At 44.7% G+C, this 18,489-nt stretch overlaps 1 protein-coding gene across 2 annotated transcripts in view; it reads right to left on the bottom strand.

The window, feature by feature from the left end:
• LOC107147345 (quinone oxidoreductase-like protein 2) overlaps positions 1 to 16,746 on the bottom strand; it is a 29,389-nt gene extending 12,643 nt beyond the window's left edge. The window contains exons 1-9 of one of the 2 annotated variants that reach the window (XM_015491762.2): positions 16,601 to 16,745; positions 16,405 to 16,513; positions 14,224 to 14,320; positions 12,876 to 12,934; positions 12,323 to 12,388; positions 11,486 to 11,595; positions 10,512 to 10,593; positions 6,623 to 6,804; positions 3,626 to 3,854 (exon numbers count right to left, since the gene is read on the bottom strand). In XM_015491762.2, the coding sequence (XP_015347248.1) occupies positions 3,626 to 3,854; positions 6,623 to 6,804; positions 10,512 to 10,593; positions 11,486 to 11,595; positions 12,323 to 12,388; positions 12,876 to 12,934; positions 14,224 to 14,320; positions 16,405 to 16,513; positions 16,601 to 16,650 (984 nt within the window). In that variant the 5' untranslated portion in view covers positions 16,651 to 16,745. Of the gene's footprint in view, positions 1 to 3,625; positions 3,855 to 6,622; positions 6,805 to 10,511; positions 10,594 to 11,485; positions 11,596 to 12,322; positions 12,389 to 12,875; positions 12,935 to 14,223; positions 14,321 to 16,404; positions 16,514 to 16,600 lie in introns of both variants that reach the window. The other variant, XM_048809972.1, reaches the window with a different exon arrangement.
• Between the last annotated feature and the right edge of the window lie 1,743 nt (positions 16,747 to 18,489).

Genomic DNA, 18,489 nt, shown 5'->3' with positions numbered 1-18,489 from the left:
TATATATATATATATATATATATATATATATATATATACACACACACACACCATATTTTCTTTACCCATTCATCTATTGAAGGACAACTAGGTTGGTTCCATGGTTTAACTATTGTGAATTGAGATGCTATAAACATTGATGTGGCCGCATCATTGTAGTATGCTGATTTTTAAGTCCTTTACGTATAAACCAAGGAGAGGGATAGCTGGGTCAGACAGAATCTCCTTACTGCTTTCCACAGTGGTTATCCAATTTGCAGTCCCACCAACACATACACCAATAGCCCAGAACAGAGGACACAGAGACAAACCCACACAAATATTGTTATCTCGTTCTAGACAAAGGTGCCAAAAATATTCACTGGAAAAAAGTTAGCCTTTTCAACAAATAGTGCTGGCAAAACTGGAAATCCATATGTAGCAAAATGAAATTAAACCTCTATCTCTCACCCTGTACAAAAATTAACTCAAAGTGGATCAAAGACTTAGGCACTAGAAAGAGACCCTGTGCCTAATAGATGAAAAGTAGGCCCAAATCTTCACCACGTCAGCTTAGGATCTGACTTCCTGAACAAGACCTCTAAAGCACAAGAAGTAAAATCAAGAATCAATAAATGGAATGGATTCAAATTAAAAAGCTTCTTCTCAGTAAAGGAAACAATAATATGAGAGCCTACAGATTGGGAGAAAATCTTTACTGTACACACCTACAATGAATCATTCACCTCTAGGATATATAAAGAATGCAAAAAACTTAACACCAAAAAAAAAAACAAATAACCCAATCAATAAATGGACTAAGGAACTGAAGAAGAAATACAATTGATCAACAAATATATGAAAAAGTGTTCAAAATCTCTAGCAATTAGAGAAATGCAAATCAAAACTACACTAAGATTTCATCTCACTCCAGTCAGAATGGCAATCATCAAGAATACAGGCAACAATAAATGTTGGCAAGGATGTGGAGAAAAGGATACAATCATACATTGCTGTTCTTTCATATATATTGTCTTATTTAATCCTCATAAACACCCTGGGATTCAGGGTACATTACTGCCTATTACAGACAAGGAAAAAGATGTCCGATCTGCCCACAGCCAGCATCTGCACTCTGGTGGTGTGACCTCAGAGCTCAGTCATGCAGCAGAAATGTGGATTCCTGCAGGAACCTGGAAATACAGAGGTGCTGGCCACACCTGGCCCCACCTGTGTGGAGTTTATGCTTTACGGGAAAGATGCACATTGAACAAGCAACCACACACAGATGAAAGGGCAACAATGCTATGGATGTTCAGGGTGGCTTTGGCTATGGTGCCACCTCTGTGGTCACAGTAGTATAAACTGTCAAGGTCAAATCTGCAAGACCACATATTTAGGAGAAAATAGAAGCCAGGAAGCACCAGAAAATACAAGCTAAGAAGAGCCAGCATTTCTGAGACTACATATATTTTGTAAGTTCAGTGATTATTTTTCAAGCCCAAACAGGTTCTCACAAATAATGTTTCCAGTATGTGATCTAATTTACATGAAAAAATATTACCCAGGCTTTAAAGTTCAGTGAAATTAATTATGCATTTATGTCATCATCTTCATTTTAAAAGAACAAAATACATAAACCCTGGTTCTGCTCAGGAAAATACAAGAGTCCTGATCATTTTAAATAAATATAGCTTTTTTGCATAGATAATTCTGTGATAGAAGGATAAACGTCATCCTACAGAATACGCTTTGGAAGAAGTGACTTCACAGCATTCTTGAGAGAGTGTGACATAGCCGTAAGGAGCCCAGATTGGAGCATGAGGCCAGCAGGGCCTGGGTACCATCTCTGACACTTACTATGCATCATTGAGCAGATTTCTTAGCTTCTGTGAGTCTGATTTCTTCATCTGTAAAATGTGATAAAATAGTTCATACCTCAGAGAGCCCTTCTGAAGGTTAAATGAGATCATGCATGCAAAGTGCTTAGCATATTATTACTGATTATTCCCCCAAGTAGTTTACATATTAAAAGAAATAGAAAAATAAGAAATAGCGAGCGGATGGTGTGCGAGTGAGATGTTTGAAATGTGCCCAGAAGCCTGGATCCAAAGGCCACCGATGACACTGAAGTTGGGGGAATGGAAGAGACTCAAAAGCCCCAGTGCAGAGCCCTCACAGGAGAGCCAAGGGCAGATGGGACAGGAGGCAAGTGATGATACAGCTAGCTCACATGACAGAGAGCTTTGGTGTGGACAATTAAAGTGACAGTCCACCCCCAGCCTTCTTTTCCCCTGTCTGAGCACCACTGAAACCACGTGAGTGGGGACAGGAGACAATTCACAGCAACACTCCTCTCCGCTGCCACCCTGCCTGCTTGTCCTTCCCCTCGACAACAGGTGTCTGCAGCCTCAGGTACGCCCAACCTCGGGTTACAGGTCACATGAAGATAAAAGCCACACGGCTCAAGGGACCTGGAAAGTATCCACAGTGGAGACTTTTCTTAAAAGAGAATTAAAAAAAAAACGAGCTTTGCAGCTCTCCGGCCTTGGCGAGACGCAGTCCCTGGGCCCAGACAGCTCCAGTCCACACCTGCCCACTGCGTCCCTCTGTGGCTCCTGACCCCTGCTCCAAGAGCCACCAGCAACATCCTCCCCTTAATTCTAGAGCTGGGGAAACAGAAGCTCAAAAGAGGGAGGGACTAGTCCAGAGCGACGAGAGGAGCAAAGCGGAGCCAGAACCAGCCAGCTTCCTGATGGCCGCTCAGGTCCTCTTCACCAACACGCACTTCCTTTTTTGACTCACACATCGAAAAGATTAAAAAAGAAGTAAACTGAGTATGAAAATCAAAGGTGCCTCATCACAGGAGAAAAAAAAAAAAAACATAAAACTCAGGTGTGGCACTGACCACTTGACCTCCACCGCATCTGCATTTAAACCAAACACCGGCTCCATCCACGCCGACTCGAGCTACCAGTTTTTTGAACATTAAAACAAATTAAGGCAAAAAGTAATAAAGACTTCACAGTGAATGCCTAACGGATCTGCAATCAGAACCACATTGCCAATGCATGCACGCAATTACACTTTGGAGGAAGCTGAAGCCACATTAATGAGACAGAGGGGGAAAGGAAAAAAAGGGAATGAATTGCCAAAAAAATTTAACTACAGTGACTAAGGGATGATGTGGAGTCCAAGGATGCCAGGCATGACTGAGTGTTCTGCTCACAGAACCCCAGCACAGATCATCTGGCTGTACTTTCAAAGCGTCTATATTTGAAAATCAAAGGTCAAGAGGAGCGCTCCCTTCTCAGGCTTGTGTGTATGGAGTTCAAGGTTCACATCAACACATGTAAATTATTTCCTAAAGCACTGTACCATTCCTGCATTTGAGACACCAGTGTACAGGTGAAGCACCTCAAAATTCAGTTTCACACTGTGCTGAGTTGACAGCCACCAACCCAGAAGACTGGCAGAAATCCTGTGGCCCAGAAGCCACAAAACCCACAATTCGGTGCCGTGTTTTCACCTGTTCAGTCCATAAAGGGAGCATCTACAGCATCCAGAGGTCAACTGGCCAGCAGTTCAGCACAGACTGTTTCCTGGCCTTAGCCTCATCTGAACCACATGCCCAAAGCAGTCTCACCTCCTCCAGCTTAAACACCGACCCCACATACGGTCGGATGCGCCCTTGCTGGCAGTACTGGAGGGCCGAGGACAGGCTCCTGGAGAAGACGGGAAAGTCCTGGTCTTGGTACCGACCCCAGTACAGGCCCATGGCAGAGATGTTCTTCAGGAGCAGCAGGTTAGCTGGCACAGAGGCGATGTTTCCTCCAGCAAATCCCAGCACCACGATCCTGCCCTCCCACGCCAGGCTGAGGGGCAAAAAAAGAACCATGAGATACAATGGCATCTGCCCCCATTAGGATGGCTACTGTAGGAAAAAATAACAACAACAAGTGTGGGGAGAATGTGGAGAAAACTGAAACCCTCACATACCATTGGTGGGATTATAAAACGTGCAAATGCTATAGAAAACAATATGAAGTTTCTTTGGAAAATTAAAAATAGGTGCAGAAATTCCACTTCTGGTATACATGCAGAAAAGTTAAAAGCAGGGTCTTTTTTTTCCCTTTTTTGGTACCAGGGATTGAACCGAGGGGCGCTTAACCACTGAACCACATCCCCAGCCCTTTTTCAAACATTTTATTTAGAAACAGGGTCTCACTAAGTTGCTGAGGCTGGCTTTGAACTTGTGATCCTCCTGCCTCAGTCTTCCAAGCTGCTGGATTACAGGCGTGCACCACCAAGCCCAGCAAAAGCAGGGTCCTGAGATATTCACACACCTGTGTTCATAGCAGCACTATTCACAAATGCCAAGGCATGGAAACAAGCTAAGTATTGTTCCTTGACTGGTGAATGGATAAAGAAAATTTGGATATACATATAATAGAATTTTTTTAAATTTTTTTTTTAGCTGTAGTTGGACACAATACCTTTATTTTATTTATTTATTTATTTTTATGTGGTGCTGAGGATCAAACCCAGGGCCTAGCACATGCTAAGCAAGCGCTCTACTGCTGAGCCACAACCTCAGCTCCACATATAATGGAATATTATTTGGCCTTCAAAAGGAAGGAAATCCTGTCACATGTTTAACTTGGTACCCTCTGGGACATTGTGCTGAGTGAATTAAGTCAGATTCAAAAAGACAAATACTATATGATCACCTAAACGAGATACCTGAAGTAGTCAAATTCATAAAAACAGAGAGTAGAATTGGGTTGCCAGGGTCTAGGGAGAGGAGGGAAGTGGAGAGTTGTTTAATGGGTGTAAGATTTCATATTTGCCAGACGAAAAGTTTTAGAGATCCATTGCAGAACAGTAAGAATGGACTTAACAACTGAACTGCACAAGAAAAAGAGGATAGGATGGGTAGATTTTATCTTATATGTTCTTCACCCACAATTAAAAAAAAAAAAAGGAGAATTAACACTGTCCACCGATCCCTAGAGACAAACCATAGAAGAAATGTCTCCAGGGCCTGGGGGAAGGGGAAAGAGGCAGTGCTGACTTAATGGGTCAGAGCCTGTGATGGGGGTCACAAACCCAGTGAGCACATATAGTTACAAGGAACTGTACACTTATAAATGGCTAAAATGCTAAGTATTAGATTATGTATATTTCATCACATTAAAGAAAAAAGCAACTTGTATTAAAGCCATGGCTGGGAACTTGCGTTGACCTTATAAGTTGGAAGACCAACCCTTTACTATCTTGGATTCCTCAGGAGAAAAACGTTTAAATAAGCCGTGAGCGAGATATTAGGGGACTACACTTTCACAAGGGGGCCCACTTTAGGATCAAGAATCTATTTAACCTCCTTGACTCGTTTGTGGGAGGAAATTGGGCAGAAGCAAATGTCCTCCCATGGGCTATACTTCAAGACCAGTTGAAGATTTTAAACTTAGAATCAGGATCAGAAATGAAAGATCACACTTTACACAACCACTTATTGTACGACTCTAGTCATGGTGCTTCTTTGATGAATTCCGAATAATTTACAAAAATTCACAAGTTTTCTACTCTCTGTTATAAAAAGTACCACGCAGTGTACACACGTTACACAACAGGCCATTAAAAACAACTTCTGTAAACATCTTTGCCTGTTTGCTCTTCTTCTTCAGAAGAGAAAGGGAAGCTATTGTCAAAACACAATTATCCGAAGCGGGGCATAATGGTGCACACCTGTAATCCCAGGGACTTGGGAGGCTGAGACAGGAGGATTGCAAGTCTGAGGCCAACCTGAGAAACTTAGCAAGACCCCGTCTCAAAATTTAAAAATAAGGCTGAGGGTGTAGCTTAGTGGCAGAGTGACCCTGATTACAAAGGGAAAAGAAGGGGGGGCTCATTTGGTCCACACTCTTCCTTCGCTTCCCCTCTAAACACAATACCAGGCACCATGCGGTGATCATCAACATGTACACTGCCCGCCTCTCTTCTGCAGGTAGGATAATCTCTCTGCTTCTGTTTCTTTAGCTTTAAACTGAAATAAGTCACAACATGATCTTTCCAGGATGACATGAGAAATAAAACCAGCACTCCCACAATACTCCAAACACTCTGGTTGAAAACACAATGAGAACTGGTATGGAAAACAACAGACTTAGCCCCACTAAGTCTCCAGTGTCATAATTTTTAATAGATCAAGGAAACCTTCAGAAGAGCCTGTCCCTTGGTTCACCGTGAACTGGGCAAAGGGAACTGCCACCCTGGGATGCCAACCCTGAACATGGCCTCCTCTGGGACCCTCCACATTCACGCACATGCAGTAGTTAGTGGGGCCCACGGAGCGGAATTCACACATGTATAATTTCTAAAGCACTTGATGTTGCCAACTTGAGAGTCTGCACTCATTTTTTGGATATTTTCCAGTTGGGTATTTTGTTTTCTGCTATATTTAAGATTTCCTGATTTTCTCTCCTTCTCTTCCCTGTCACCCACTCACTCGGCTATTCTCGTTGATGCTGACGCCTGAGGGGAGAAGCCAACAGCACAAACGACAGAGGAGCAAGGCCAGGAGGAAGACAGGTGCGGAAGGGTCAGCTCAGGCCCCTCTGGGTGGACCACTGCACGCACCCACCTGCGGAGGGCCTCCAGGAAGACCTCTCCTCCCACCATGTCGATGGCCACGTCCACCCCACGGCTGCCCGCCAGCCGCCTCACGGCCTCCTTCAGGCTGCCCTGGCTGTAGTTCACGCTGCCCTGCGCGCCCCTCTGCACCGCCAGCTTGCACTTGTCATCGCTTCCAGCCGCAGCGATTACCTACACAAAGAACACAAGGTTCAGGATGGTCAGAACATGCTCCAGGAGGAGCACACCCCATCTCCCCAGCCCGCGGCCAAGGTGCTAGTCACGGACACCAGTACCAGCTTGCTACCCAAGCATCAGCCCGAATCCACGTGAGGCCCAACAAATGCATTGTTCCCTAGGCCCCTCCATGCCCCACCGGCCATGAGGTCCATCTGGAACCCAACAGTTCTAGGTGGGAGGTGGCTCTAAAGACACTCCAAAAGTTCTCTCCAACTGCCAATGAAAGCCACCGTTTACAGAGCACCCACCATGAGTCAGGTCTCAAAGATACAAGTGGGACACCAAGCTCCGTCAAGGGGACAAGGTCCAGCAGTGTGCTGGGGCGGGACACAGGGCTCCAGAAGTAAAAACAAGAGGTATCCAATCTAGACTAGATCAGGAAAGGCTTCCCAGAGGGTAAATCATGATTTGGTGGAAGGATCCTGAAGTCAGAACTTGGTTCAAATCCTGGCTTTGCCACTTACTAGCCGTGTCACCTGGGGCAAATTACTTAGTGAGAACTAACATACTGTGTCACCATTTGTCAAGCAAATGATTAACATAAATTAATAACTCATTTAATCACAATAGCCCCAAGGAAATGCTATTAATATCCCTGTTATGGACAGAAGCAAAGGAAGGGAAAGGAGCTGAGGAAGGTCACACACCAACAGGAGGCAGAACTGGGATCCGCGCCCAGGGAACCGTCTCCAGAGTCCTCACATCTAACCTGTGCAGCCTGTCTGCTTCTCCGGGTCTCAGTTACTGCATGGGTTGTTTTTTTGTTTTTTTTTTTTTTCGAAGACTTATTTTTAAAATTAAATGGAACATTGTGTATAAGGCACTTGGAAAACAAAGTGTGAGATAAATCGTATCTATTGTTACATGCAGGCAACCACGTATTCTTCTTAGGACTCAGAAGAACTTTATGGAGGAAGTATAATTACTTCACTCTATGGGCAGAAACAGGGACTCAGGGAGGTTCAACAATCAAGCAGGGTCATCCAGGAAGAAGATGGTAGAACAACAATTCAAAGTCAGGCCTTTCTTCAAAGCCCAGGCTTCCTACTCCATCATCCTAGGAGAAAACGGTGCATAAGGCCCAACATGGACAGCCAAGATGGCTGAGGGCCCTTTGCAGGAATTCCAAAAGAGCTGCAAATAGTCAAGCATCAGCTACAGGTGCCTCATCAGTGAGCAAGGCCACCAGCCTGACTACCTCGCCCTCCAAGTAATGCCCAGGACCTGCACAAACACCCCAAGAATATGGATGCCCTTAAAGAATTCCAAACTCACCTGTAACTATTTGAAACTAGAAGCTACCCTCAAAAGTTCCCTGGTAGTCTCTCAAAATAGCACAGTTCACTGGGGGGGCTAGACTAGGGTCAAGCACCCGATTTCCATCCCAAGACTCTCACTGGGACTCCATGACACCTGCAGTGAATTCTTTTCTCTCTTGGTGGCTCTTTCTCTTCATCTGTGAAACAGGGATAATAAACACTTATATTACCTATCTCTCTGGGGTTTGCGAGGGTCAAGGGTAAGACAATTGCTACAGAGGCACTCTGGGTGCATATGAAATGCTGTGGATGGAAGGTGTTATCAAAGCAACCTCTTCCAAGCAGGTGGTGTGGTAACATTGCTTTTACTTTTATTTTTGCTTACTTCTGTTTAGAACCATTCTCGCTGTGAAAGAAAATATAGCTCAGATTGATTTCAATATCTGAATTAAATCAATTTTTTTCTACTTAATCTCTCAGAACTATTTGAGACAAATGGTACAATTTTATCTTCCTAGAAATGTTAAATCTTCGATGACTCTAGACAACGAGACTAATTACGGTCTCTCCCCTAAGAGGAGCTAAACACCCTTCATGCTCACACAGGATGTGTTCACATTTCAAGAAGAGCCTCCTAGTATCCAAGATTGCTCTCCAGATTCACAGGTCCTTCCCAAAGTAACTTCACAGGAAAGGAGACACACCACCTGAAGAAGCTCCAGTCCAATCCAATTACTTCCAAATTTGTCTGTCTAACTGCTACCTCAATATTCCAATCACATGCTCCACAGGAGCCTTGCACTCAACACATCCAAACTGAACTCCCCATTTCCTTGTTCTCAATTCCTTTTGTGGCAACCCCACACGCTAACCTACTTTGCTCCTTCCCACTTTATGCCTAATAATATTTCTTATTAGACATTCATTAGGGTTCATTTTTAAAAGATTCTTAATGACAGGCCACACCTTCAAATAGGAGCACTGCACGTGTAATTCTCAATATTCCCACAATTATTTTATAAAAGAGGAAACGGATGCTATTAAGAGCTGGAATGAGAACCTCCAGGGGGCTGGCCACCTTTGAAAGCTTTTGTTCTTTGACTACTTGGATGCTCTCTAGTCACCAATCTATTTTTTTCCCACTTGAGTACGACTCACTTCATGGCCTCCACTGCCTGGATTATTCCAGGAGCCCACCCTGCTCCCTGCCTCCATTACCTCTGACCTCGTCCCATCCCTCCTCCCCATGGCTACCAAGTAAAATGCAAAGATGATCCTGTCGCTTCCTTACCTGAAATTCTCAATAGCTTCCAACAGCTTCCAATAAACATTCAAAGTTTTCAGTTCTGTGCTAGCTCAGACCTCCTCTCTGCCCACGTTGCTAGAGTCACCTTCCACCACTCCACCCCAAGTCCTTAGTTTGCGATTCTCTAAAATGCATGGTGCCAGTTCCTACTTCTTGGTCTTCTAAAAATGTCCCCCACCACTAGAATAAGGCTCTTCCTCCATTCTTCCTCTATTCAACTGCTGCCAGTCCTCTGGAAGTTGTCTTAAATGTCTCCCTCCTCCAAAAAGCACTCCTTCTCTGATACCCGCAGCCTCAGAGAGATGCCCCTATAGAAACTGGATTCCTTCCTTCATTCTTTTCTCGATTCATTCATTGTTCATTCATTCAAAAAATAGTTCTTGAATGCTTACCAAGTTCCAGGTACCACATGAGGTACTAGTGCACAGTGATGAACCACACCGACACTTCCCTGCCTTCATGGGGTTACAGTCCGATAGGAAGAGACATTAATCCAATAACAACATGAGAAAAGGTAACCATGCAGTGAGGTGTGTATGAAGAAAGAGAAGTGCAGGGTGTAGTGAGATCACAAACAGTGGGGACAGGAGCCTGACCCAGCCTGAGGACACAGAATACTTCTCTGAAAAGATAACACATGAGTTTAGATCTGAATTGCAGGGGGAGGCGGTTCAGAGAATGACAGGTGGAGAAGATAGCATCTGCAAGGCAGCCCTCGCCGGGTTCCAGTAACTGAAAGGACAAGCAATGTACTACTAGGCTGCTCACCAGGCTAAGCAAACAGATGGCCAGACCCCACTCCCAGTTGCTTTATCTCCTCAGTGCACTGCATATGATTTTTAACAGGTTAAGGAATATATCCCATGTCTAAAACTGAAGGTAGGTTTTTTCATTTTGTTTAATTTTGGTTTTGATTTTTATTTATTATTTATTTTTTAGTTGTAGTTGGACACAATACCCTTATTTATTTTTATGTGGTGCTGAGGATCAAATCCAGGGCGCACACACATGCTAGGCGAGCGCTCTACCACTGAGCCACAACCCCAGCCCTGTTTTGTTTTGTTTTAAAGTAGAGACTCCAAACATGTAAATACCTTGGCTTGAAGAACATTTGTTGCCACATCTATCACTGCAAGGCCCGTGGCTCCAGCTGCTGCCGTTACTAAAACAGTTTCTCTGTGCCAAAGAAAGATGAATGTTACTACAGATACCTTCAAGACTCGTCCAGTAATGACTTCAGGAACATTCTGGAACTAAATATTTTAAAGCAAGAACATTAAGAGAGCATTTCATTCAAACCTTCCTGTACATATGTTCCCCAGTCTTGAGGGGTGGATTACGTATGTGACTTTTAGATCAGTGCTAATCTGATCCAGTTCTGAAGATTCCCCAGGAAAAAGATTCCCCAATCTCTCTAGGTCGCCTCCCCAACTCCTGTCAGGGGCAACTGCTCGTTTGAGCAACCAGTCCAATATACGCTTCAGAAACTCTGCCCTGAAATCATGCTCCTACTAAACACTGCCCAATTTGATGATGGTCAAGTCATGGCGACCACTCACCTGGACCCACCAGTCAGAAGCAATTCTGAGGGTCAGCTCTCTGAAAAGATCAAGAGGCAGTGTCCCAGGTAACACCAGAAATTTCAGCACCGGAGTCTAAAACACTCCACTTGGCACACACCACCGAGCCTTACACCCCACAGGCCTCCAGTAAACCCCTGTGAAGTGAGTTTAAACAAACCAACTCTCCCAATTCTAAGGTTTTCTAGGAAGAACTCTTAAACTCAGGTTTAAGAAAGCTGTGCTTCCAAATTCATACGGGCCACGCTCACCATCTACCATTCCCTCTCAAAATGATGCCCTCACAGTCACCATACCACAGTGTCCAGTGGTTACCTCCTTTGGCCTTTTCCTCAGCCAAAGTGAAGATGAGCTGAAGGAAAGGGAGAGAAAAGGAAAGAAGGGGCAGGAAGGAGAGAGAAGGGAAGGGACTGGGGAAGGTCTTACTGGGCACTTCTAGGATCAGGGAAGGGTACAACCCAACCCCCTACTGGCTACATAGTCCTTACCTAGGCTGGGTATGGGCCCGATGCTCTAGAGCCAAAATAGCAGTGCCATAAGACACAGGTAGGACGGCAGCTTCTTGTAGGGAGACCTTTTCTGGAACCCGCCACAAGGTCTATAAAGAGATAACAGTGGCTTAGGGATTAGGCACATGCACCTGCAAAGGCTACTCAGGAAATACTGTGGTTTGAGTGACTGACTTGAAATGGGAATAACCAGTGGAAGTCAAGACCAGAGTCCAGGACTTGGGTGCATCAGACCTCAAAACCCTAAGGCTGGCCCCTGGCTCAAAAAGAACCAATTTATGGAGAACAGACCACAACTCCCTGTACTATAAGAGGTGAATTGTACGGTACATAAATTTCACCTCAACAAAGCCACGGCGGGGGATCGTGTACTGTGCACCATTTGGGGGCACTACCCACATCTTGCTCCACCACACAAGGCCACCATGGCTGGCTGCATTCCCAGGGCTATCTCTTTCATAAACTTTGTCGGGGGAAGAAGCCCATTATATCCAGCTCAATGCACCCAACCAGTTTTTCTACCAAAACTACCTATGTTCCAACTGGACTGCCAGCCAATTGCTCAGGCACTCCAGAAACAAAGTGCCCTTCTTCATGAAAACACTCCACACAAACAAAGCTCTGTGCAAAGGTTGTCAAACCAATAAAGAGAAGGGATTTAGCACTGGAGGAAAAAAAAAAGTAGTTGGCTGAGAAACAAGACCAAACAAATGCAAAGAAATGGGGAGTGAGGAAGATGAGGAATGAGGGAGGGGTGGAAATTAAAGGAAACAAAGGAGGAAAACCCTCCAAGCATTGATCTGGAGAGAGAGCTACCTTCTGGTCAGCGATGCATTCTTCAGCCATCCCATTAAAGCCACTCACACCAATGACTCGATCTCCCTGAACGGAAAACAACAACAGGGTATGTTCAAATGCATGGCCTTACATTCACCTCTTCCTGAATCAGTCAAGGTATAAAAGAAAAATGCCCATCTCTGGCCCACATGACATAGGCTGGCCTTCCTATCTATTCAGAGTTAATGTTTAGTAAATAAAACAACAGCTCTCTCAATGCTGCCACCCAGTTTCCAAGCCAATCTGAGCATATTCTGGACAAGAATGGGGTATGGTAAGGAAAAGGTGGGTATGAATTAGAATCCCCGTGTGAACGTCTATCACGTGAGGCTCAAACTTGAGAATTCATAATGAAGAGTTTAATGAAGCCAGAAACTTCCACCCAACTCCTTCCCCCCAGTTCAGAACTCTATTTTCTTATAGTGTCTGCTGACAAAGGCCAGGAGAAGCAAGACCTTTGGGGCACAAATGAGATTATCACATTTCTCATAGCTACATACACAGTCGATTCTCTGGATTTCAACTCATTTACCTCTTTCACTGAGCTGACATCCGCGCCTGTCTCCAGTACTGTCCCAGAAAACTCCATTCCTAAAACATGGTTGAAAGATTAGATTATCTGTAAAACTCAGCCCCATGGCAATGAGAAGACCTTGATTATCAGGCCATCCATCAGCTTTTAGGAACTGATAAGGTCTTAAGTACCATTACTTTTACCTAGCAGTGTGAAAAGCATACTCAAAGCACAGGAAAGTGAGCATAAGATGTCATTATCACACCCTGGAAACCTGTGGCAGTCCCAGGCTTGACTGTGATGTGTAAAGCACAGAGTGTCAATATCGCAGGTACACAGCAACTTTTGACCCTGATCACTGGGGCCTTAGGCTCCTAGAGCTCCCAGTTACCGTGTTTATCATATCTTATTTATCTGTTTCTACGTCTCCTTTGCTGGTGTGTGGCCCTCCAGGACATGAACTGTTTATTCAGACAGTACTGGCTCAACTGGATGAATCAGGGTTGCGTGCCCTTTCTTCTCCCACATCTGATATTTCTGAATTTAATGATCATGCATTTCCTACCTGACCTGCCAGGAAATAACTCAGTTGTGTATGACATCTTTCCCCTATTCAACATTTTAGCTAATACAAACAAAAGGAAATGGTTCCAAATGTTAAGGCAAAATCCAATACCTTAAGACCAAAACATGGCAACTATTTTGCAATCACTGAACTCTCAATAATATGTATATACATAAGATATAATGTAAATATGCTAAGCTCTATCTGTATCTCTTTAAAGCAACTTGAACAACAAAAATCAGTCATTGTCCATGATCTAGAAGTAATGAGACTGGGAATCATGAAAATCAGACACTGGGTCACTAAACAGGGTAAACTGTTTTTCTTCTTTTTGATCCTCTCGCATTAGGTTTCACTAGGCGTGTGCTTGTGAGACTGAAAGTCTTAGATGCTTGTGATGGTTCAATGAAAAAACAAGAGGCACTGTCAAGGAAGGAATGAGCATGATGAGGGGATCGATGTTTCCCATGAGCAGAATTCTGGTGGACATAATGACGTGTAAACATTTATCTGTTCATTTATTCATTTTAAAGTTTTTACTGAGCATCTACTCTGAGCCAGGTACACAATGGTCCCTAAGCTAGGGACACAATGTTGAGCAAGACAGATATAGAAACTACCCTGTGGGGGTGGGGGTTACACTCTAGTGGTTTCAGCAATGAAGCTGACATATCTTAACAGAAACCTCGCCAAGGACAGGCAAACACCACAAGAGCAGTGTCTGGGAAGATGCATGGGGTTCTGAAAACCCTCGGAATCTTCTTTTCTTGAAGCAGCAGTCACCTGGTCCCCCATACTCACCAGGTGTGAAGGGAAGAGGGGGCTTCTCCTGATATTGGCCACGACAGACCAAAATGTCAGCAAAGTTGACTCCACAGAAATGGACCTCAACTCTGACCTGCAAAGGGAACAGAGCAGCAAAACAGAGCAGGACACATTCTGGAGACAAAGTTCACTTGATTATTCAAACAGATTTACTGAAGAAATAAAAGCCGTATGCAGGCACTGAGCCAGAGGACAATCACGAGGTGAGGCGAAACAGACAAGTTTCTGCCTTCAGGGAGCAAAAAGGACAGTAAAGAAGACATGAAGATGATATTGTTATATTGTGTGCATGTAAGAATATGTAACAACAAATCCCACCATCAAGTACAACTATAATTCACTCATTTAAAATGTGGGAAAAAAACATATGAGACAAAATCATAATGAAGCCATATGTCAAATCATAACTCAACACAAAGTGTTAAAAGGAATAATATGTAATGCTGAGAAAGTCTATCCTGGCAGGATTTGACTTCTTGGGGAAGTCAAGAAAATTTTAAAAAATAATCCTTGAGCTAATTAACAACTCAGAGTTAACTGTTCAAAGCAGGAGGAAAAAAGGTTGGCAAAACAAAAGCAATGACATGTGCAAAGGCCCTGCATCAGAGACAAAAAACAGCAAGCTTAGAGCACAAAGAGTTGGAGGGAAGCATAGAGAGGGAAGAAAAAGGAAGAGAGAAAAAAGACCACACCACACAAATGTTTGAAGGTTTATATTGAGGATTTTGGCCTTCATTCTAAGAGCAGCAGAAAACCATTAAAATGTCTAAATAGAAAATTAACACGACAGACCATTCTATCATGTCAGAATCTGGAATCCTGGAGGCTGGCCTACACACACCCCCTCCTGTCTTCTATGGCAGCCCCATAACTGAGGCAGAACTACAGTGGTGAGCCAGTGGTTCTGGGCCACCAGCATCAGCATCACCTGGAAACCTGTCAGAAATTCCTATTCTTAGGCCCCATCCCAGATCCTGCCAAAGCAGAGACTCTGGAGACAAAGCCCAGCAATCTGTTTTAACAAGCCCCAGGTGGTTCCGATGCACCCTGGAGAACTACTGTGGTAGGCAACACATCCCTACAGGGGTTGGAAACGGAGGAGGAAATGAAGGCTGAGACACCAAATCAATATGTATCTGTGTGTTTAAATTTAGCACAGAGGTTGCCCTATTGGTGAGAAGACATTTTTATCTACAAAAAAAAAAATTCATTCATTCAGCAATCTAAGCATCTGTCACATGCCAAGCACCAATCTACAGTAAAGAGATTTAATGGTGGATAAAAATAACATAATTGCAGGTCTCATGAGCTAATGCCTTACAAAGTAATGTCTGGACAAATAGAACAAAGGAACCCAGCCCTCAGCCTGCACACACTTCGCGCATGACACATTAGTTATTGACAAGCATCCTGCACACGTGCTCCTCAAAGCCACTCCACATTGATCTGAGACTGACCCAAGGATGAGCTCTCTCAGCATGAGAATCCCAGGAAGCAGTCTGGCTGCCATCTCCGGCTCCTCCAAATAATCCATTTAGCCGCAGGCTCCACCTTAGAGTCGCTTCAGCCCTGCAGCTGCCTTTCTCCCTCACACTCGTGGTCCCCAGACACTGAGGCTCACCACTGGTTTCCCCCGGCACAGATTCTCATGCTCCACAGTAGTAACATTATGTTACCAGAATGGCCAACAGGCAAGGCCAAAGAGACTTCCACATTTCAGTGAAACTGCCCTCTGGCCTTAACTAATCCATCCCAAATTACTGCAGTACCCCAGAGAGGAGCGTAAGGGTTTGGGGTAGATGGAAGGGCAGTTAATTTGACAGGACACTGAAAAGGAACAAAGGACAAGAGAGGGTCCGTTTATCTGTTACATCAGTAACTGGCAGGTGTTTGTGCAGTCGTGTGCAAATCAGTTTTCTGTTTCTAAGGAAACAGATGTGGAATCTTCAGAAAGAGGCCTACACGTGTGTGCTGGGGAACAATCTTCCTTAGCGCTTTGACCCTTTCGTGAACCTTGCAGGGGCCTGACCTTCTAGCCCTGGGACCAAGTTGCGCTGCAGTCTCTCGGTCGCCCCCTAGCTTGGGAACTGGGAACCTGACTCAGGCAGGACGCTTGCCGTGGGTCACGGGGGCCCAGGGACTGGCCAGCCACCCTACCTCGTGGGGTCGGACAGGGCGGCGGGCCACCTCTTCAATGGCCAGAGGCTGCTTCAGCTCGGCGCAAAGCGCGGCGCGGTAGTGCCGACCACAGCCCTGCCCGGCTCTCCTGCATCAGGGAACAGGGGCTGGTCACTCAGGCCGCCCTCGGGCGCACCCCGGGGCTGCCTGTAGGGTGGGGGAGTCAGCATGGCACCTGCAGAGCCACGTCCGAGGGAGTGACCGTCTGCAAAGCAGCGCCGCCATGGCCGGCCGACTGGACGCTAGAGAGAGTGGCCAGAGCGCTGCAGGAAGACCGGACACTGCGGCCACGCCCCGCCCCTGAGCGGAAGGCGTCCGGGACACGCCCCGCGCCCGCCGGGACTCTAGCAGGCGGGGCGGTGGCCGTGGCTCTGCAGCTCTCCGCTTGTAGCTGGGGCGTCCTAGTCCCTTCTTCCCCCAGGCCTCCCTGAACTTGGAGCCCGCCAGAGGGGAAAATGGAAAAAAACGAGCAAAAAGAGTTAGATCATCCTTCGTTGTCATTTTCGTAGCAGATTTGGGAGAATTTTAAAATCACATTTGGCAACAGTCAATTAGCGGTTCTTGGGTCCTCTGCACGAAAGAAATCCCAAATTCACAGCTGCGCGCGCTGCCCCACGCCCGTGATCCCAATTACGGGGATTGCTGAGGTTGAAGCAGAAGGATTGCAATTTTGAGGCCAGTCTCAGCAGTTTAGCGAGATTCTGTCTCAAAAATAAAATTTAAAAAAGGGGTGAGGATGTAGCTCAGAGACAGAACACTTTTCGTTGATTCTCCAGTATCACAGAAGATAATAGGAAACTCTGAATTCATAGGTAAAGTCTTTGATGTTTGCATTCGAACACCTTGCTAGGGTTCAGTTCTTATTACTAATTTTCTCACACAGGATCAATTACACTAAAACTTAACTGTTACTAATGATCAGATATTGAATAAACCTACACAAATTCAAAGAGTATTACCAATGAATGTCAGGCTAAAATCTAGAGATTTTCACGTTCCCAAAGCTTATATTATGTCTGCACTTAGTAGACGCTCGGTAAATATTGATTCAGTGACCACCTAGATGCAGAGGCACACTCTTGGAGAACTAAAACAAAAGCATTATCTGTGAAATATTAAAATTAAGTGGACCTCTAACAGTAATCATCTATTTATATATTAGCAATATATAAAAGGCACATGCTTATCACTAGACTGTAGCATTTAAAGATAATAACAAGTCTTTAAAAGACATCTGGTCAAAGGGTTTATGGATCTTAGGTTCAGGTTCAAATCCAGCTCTCTATCTATTTGTGTGGTTTTGGCATTGACCCTTGGTGTTTTGTTTTGTTTTGTTTTGTTTTTTTGGGGGGGAGGGACCAGGGGTACTGGTGATTGAACCCAGGATTTGCTTTACCACTTAACTACATTCCTAGCCCTTTATATTTTTTATCTGGAGACAAGGTCTTGCTACGTTTTTAAGACTGGCCTTGAACTTGGGATCCTCCCAAGTTGCCAGATTTCCGGACATATGCAATAGCATCTGGCTACCCTTTGTGACTCTTGATGACCTCAGTAACTCTTCCATCAAAAGGATGCACTGGGGTTGTAGCTCAGTGGTACGGTGCTTGCCTCAAATGCATGAGGCCCTGGGTTTGGTCCCCAGCACCACATAAAAAATAAGTAAACAAATAAAAATAATGTGTCCATCTACAACTAAAAAAAAATTAAAGAAAAAGGATGCACTGGGCAGGCATGATCAGGAATGGAATAAAGGAAAAAGTGGAGATCACAAATGAGGTAGAAATGACTTCCAAGGTACGGCCCAAAGGCTTTGAGGGCATCGAATCTAAGAGCAAGTACCCACCTTGGTTATACAGTAGAGGTTATTTTTATTTTAAAAGCACTCCCAGGGAATTTGAGGAGTCATTTTAACCCCCGCTGCAAGAGAAAAGAAACAGTGACTAGAAGGTAAGATGAAAAACACTTCAGTTCACAATTCAACATGAAAGCATTCTCATTTTGTAAACTGTTAATCATTAAGCACCTGAAATGAAACCAGGGAGTTGGGTTTGTGGCTCAGTG

The sequence above is a fragment of the Marmota marmota genome, unplaced genomic scaffold (assembly GCF_001458135.2).
Source record: "Marmota marmota marmota unplaced genomic scaffold, marMar, whole genome shotgun sequence".
Taxonomy (NCBI): Eukaryota; Metazoa; Chordata; class Mammalia; order Rodentia; family Sciuridae; genus Marmota; species Marmota marmota.
Note: the sequence above shows the minus strand (reverse complement) of the source record. Positions and strands in the feature narration are given on the sequence as shown.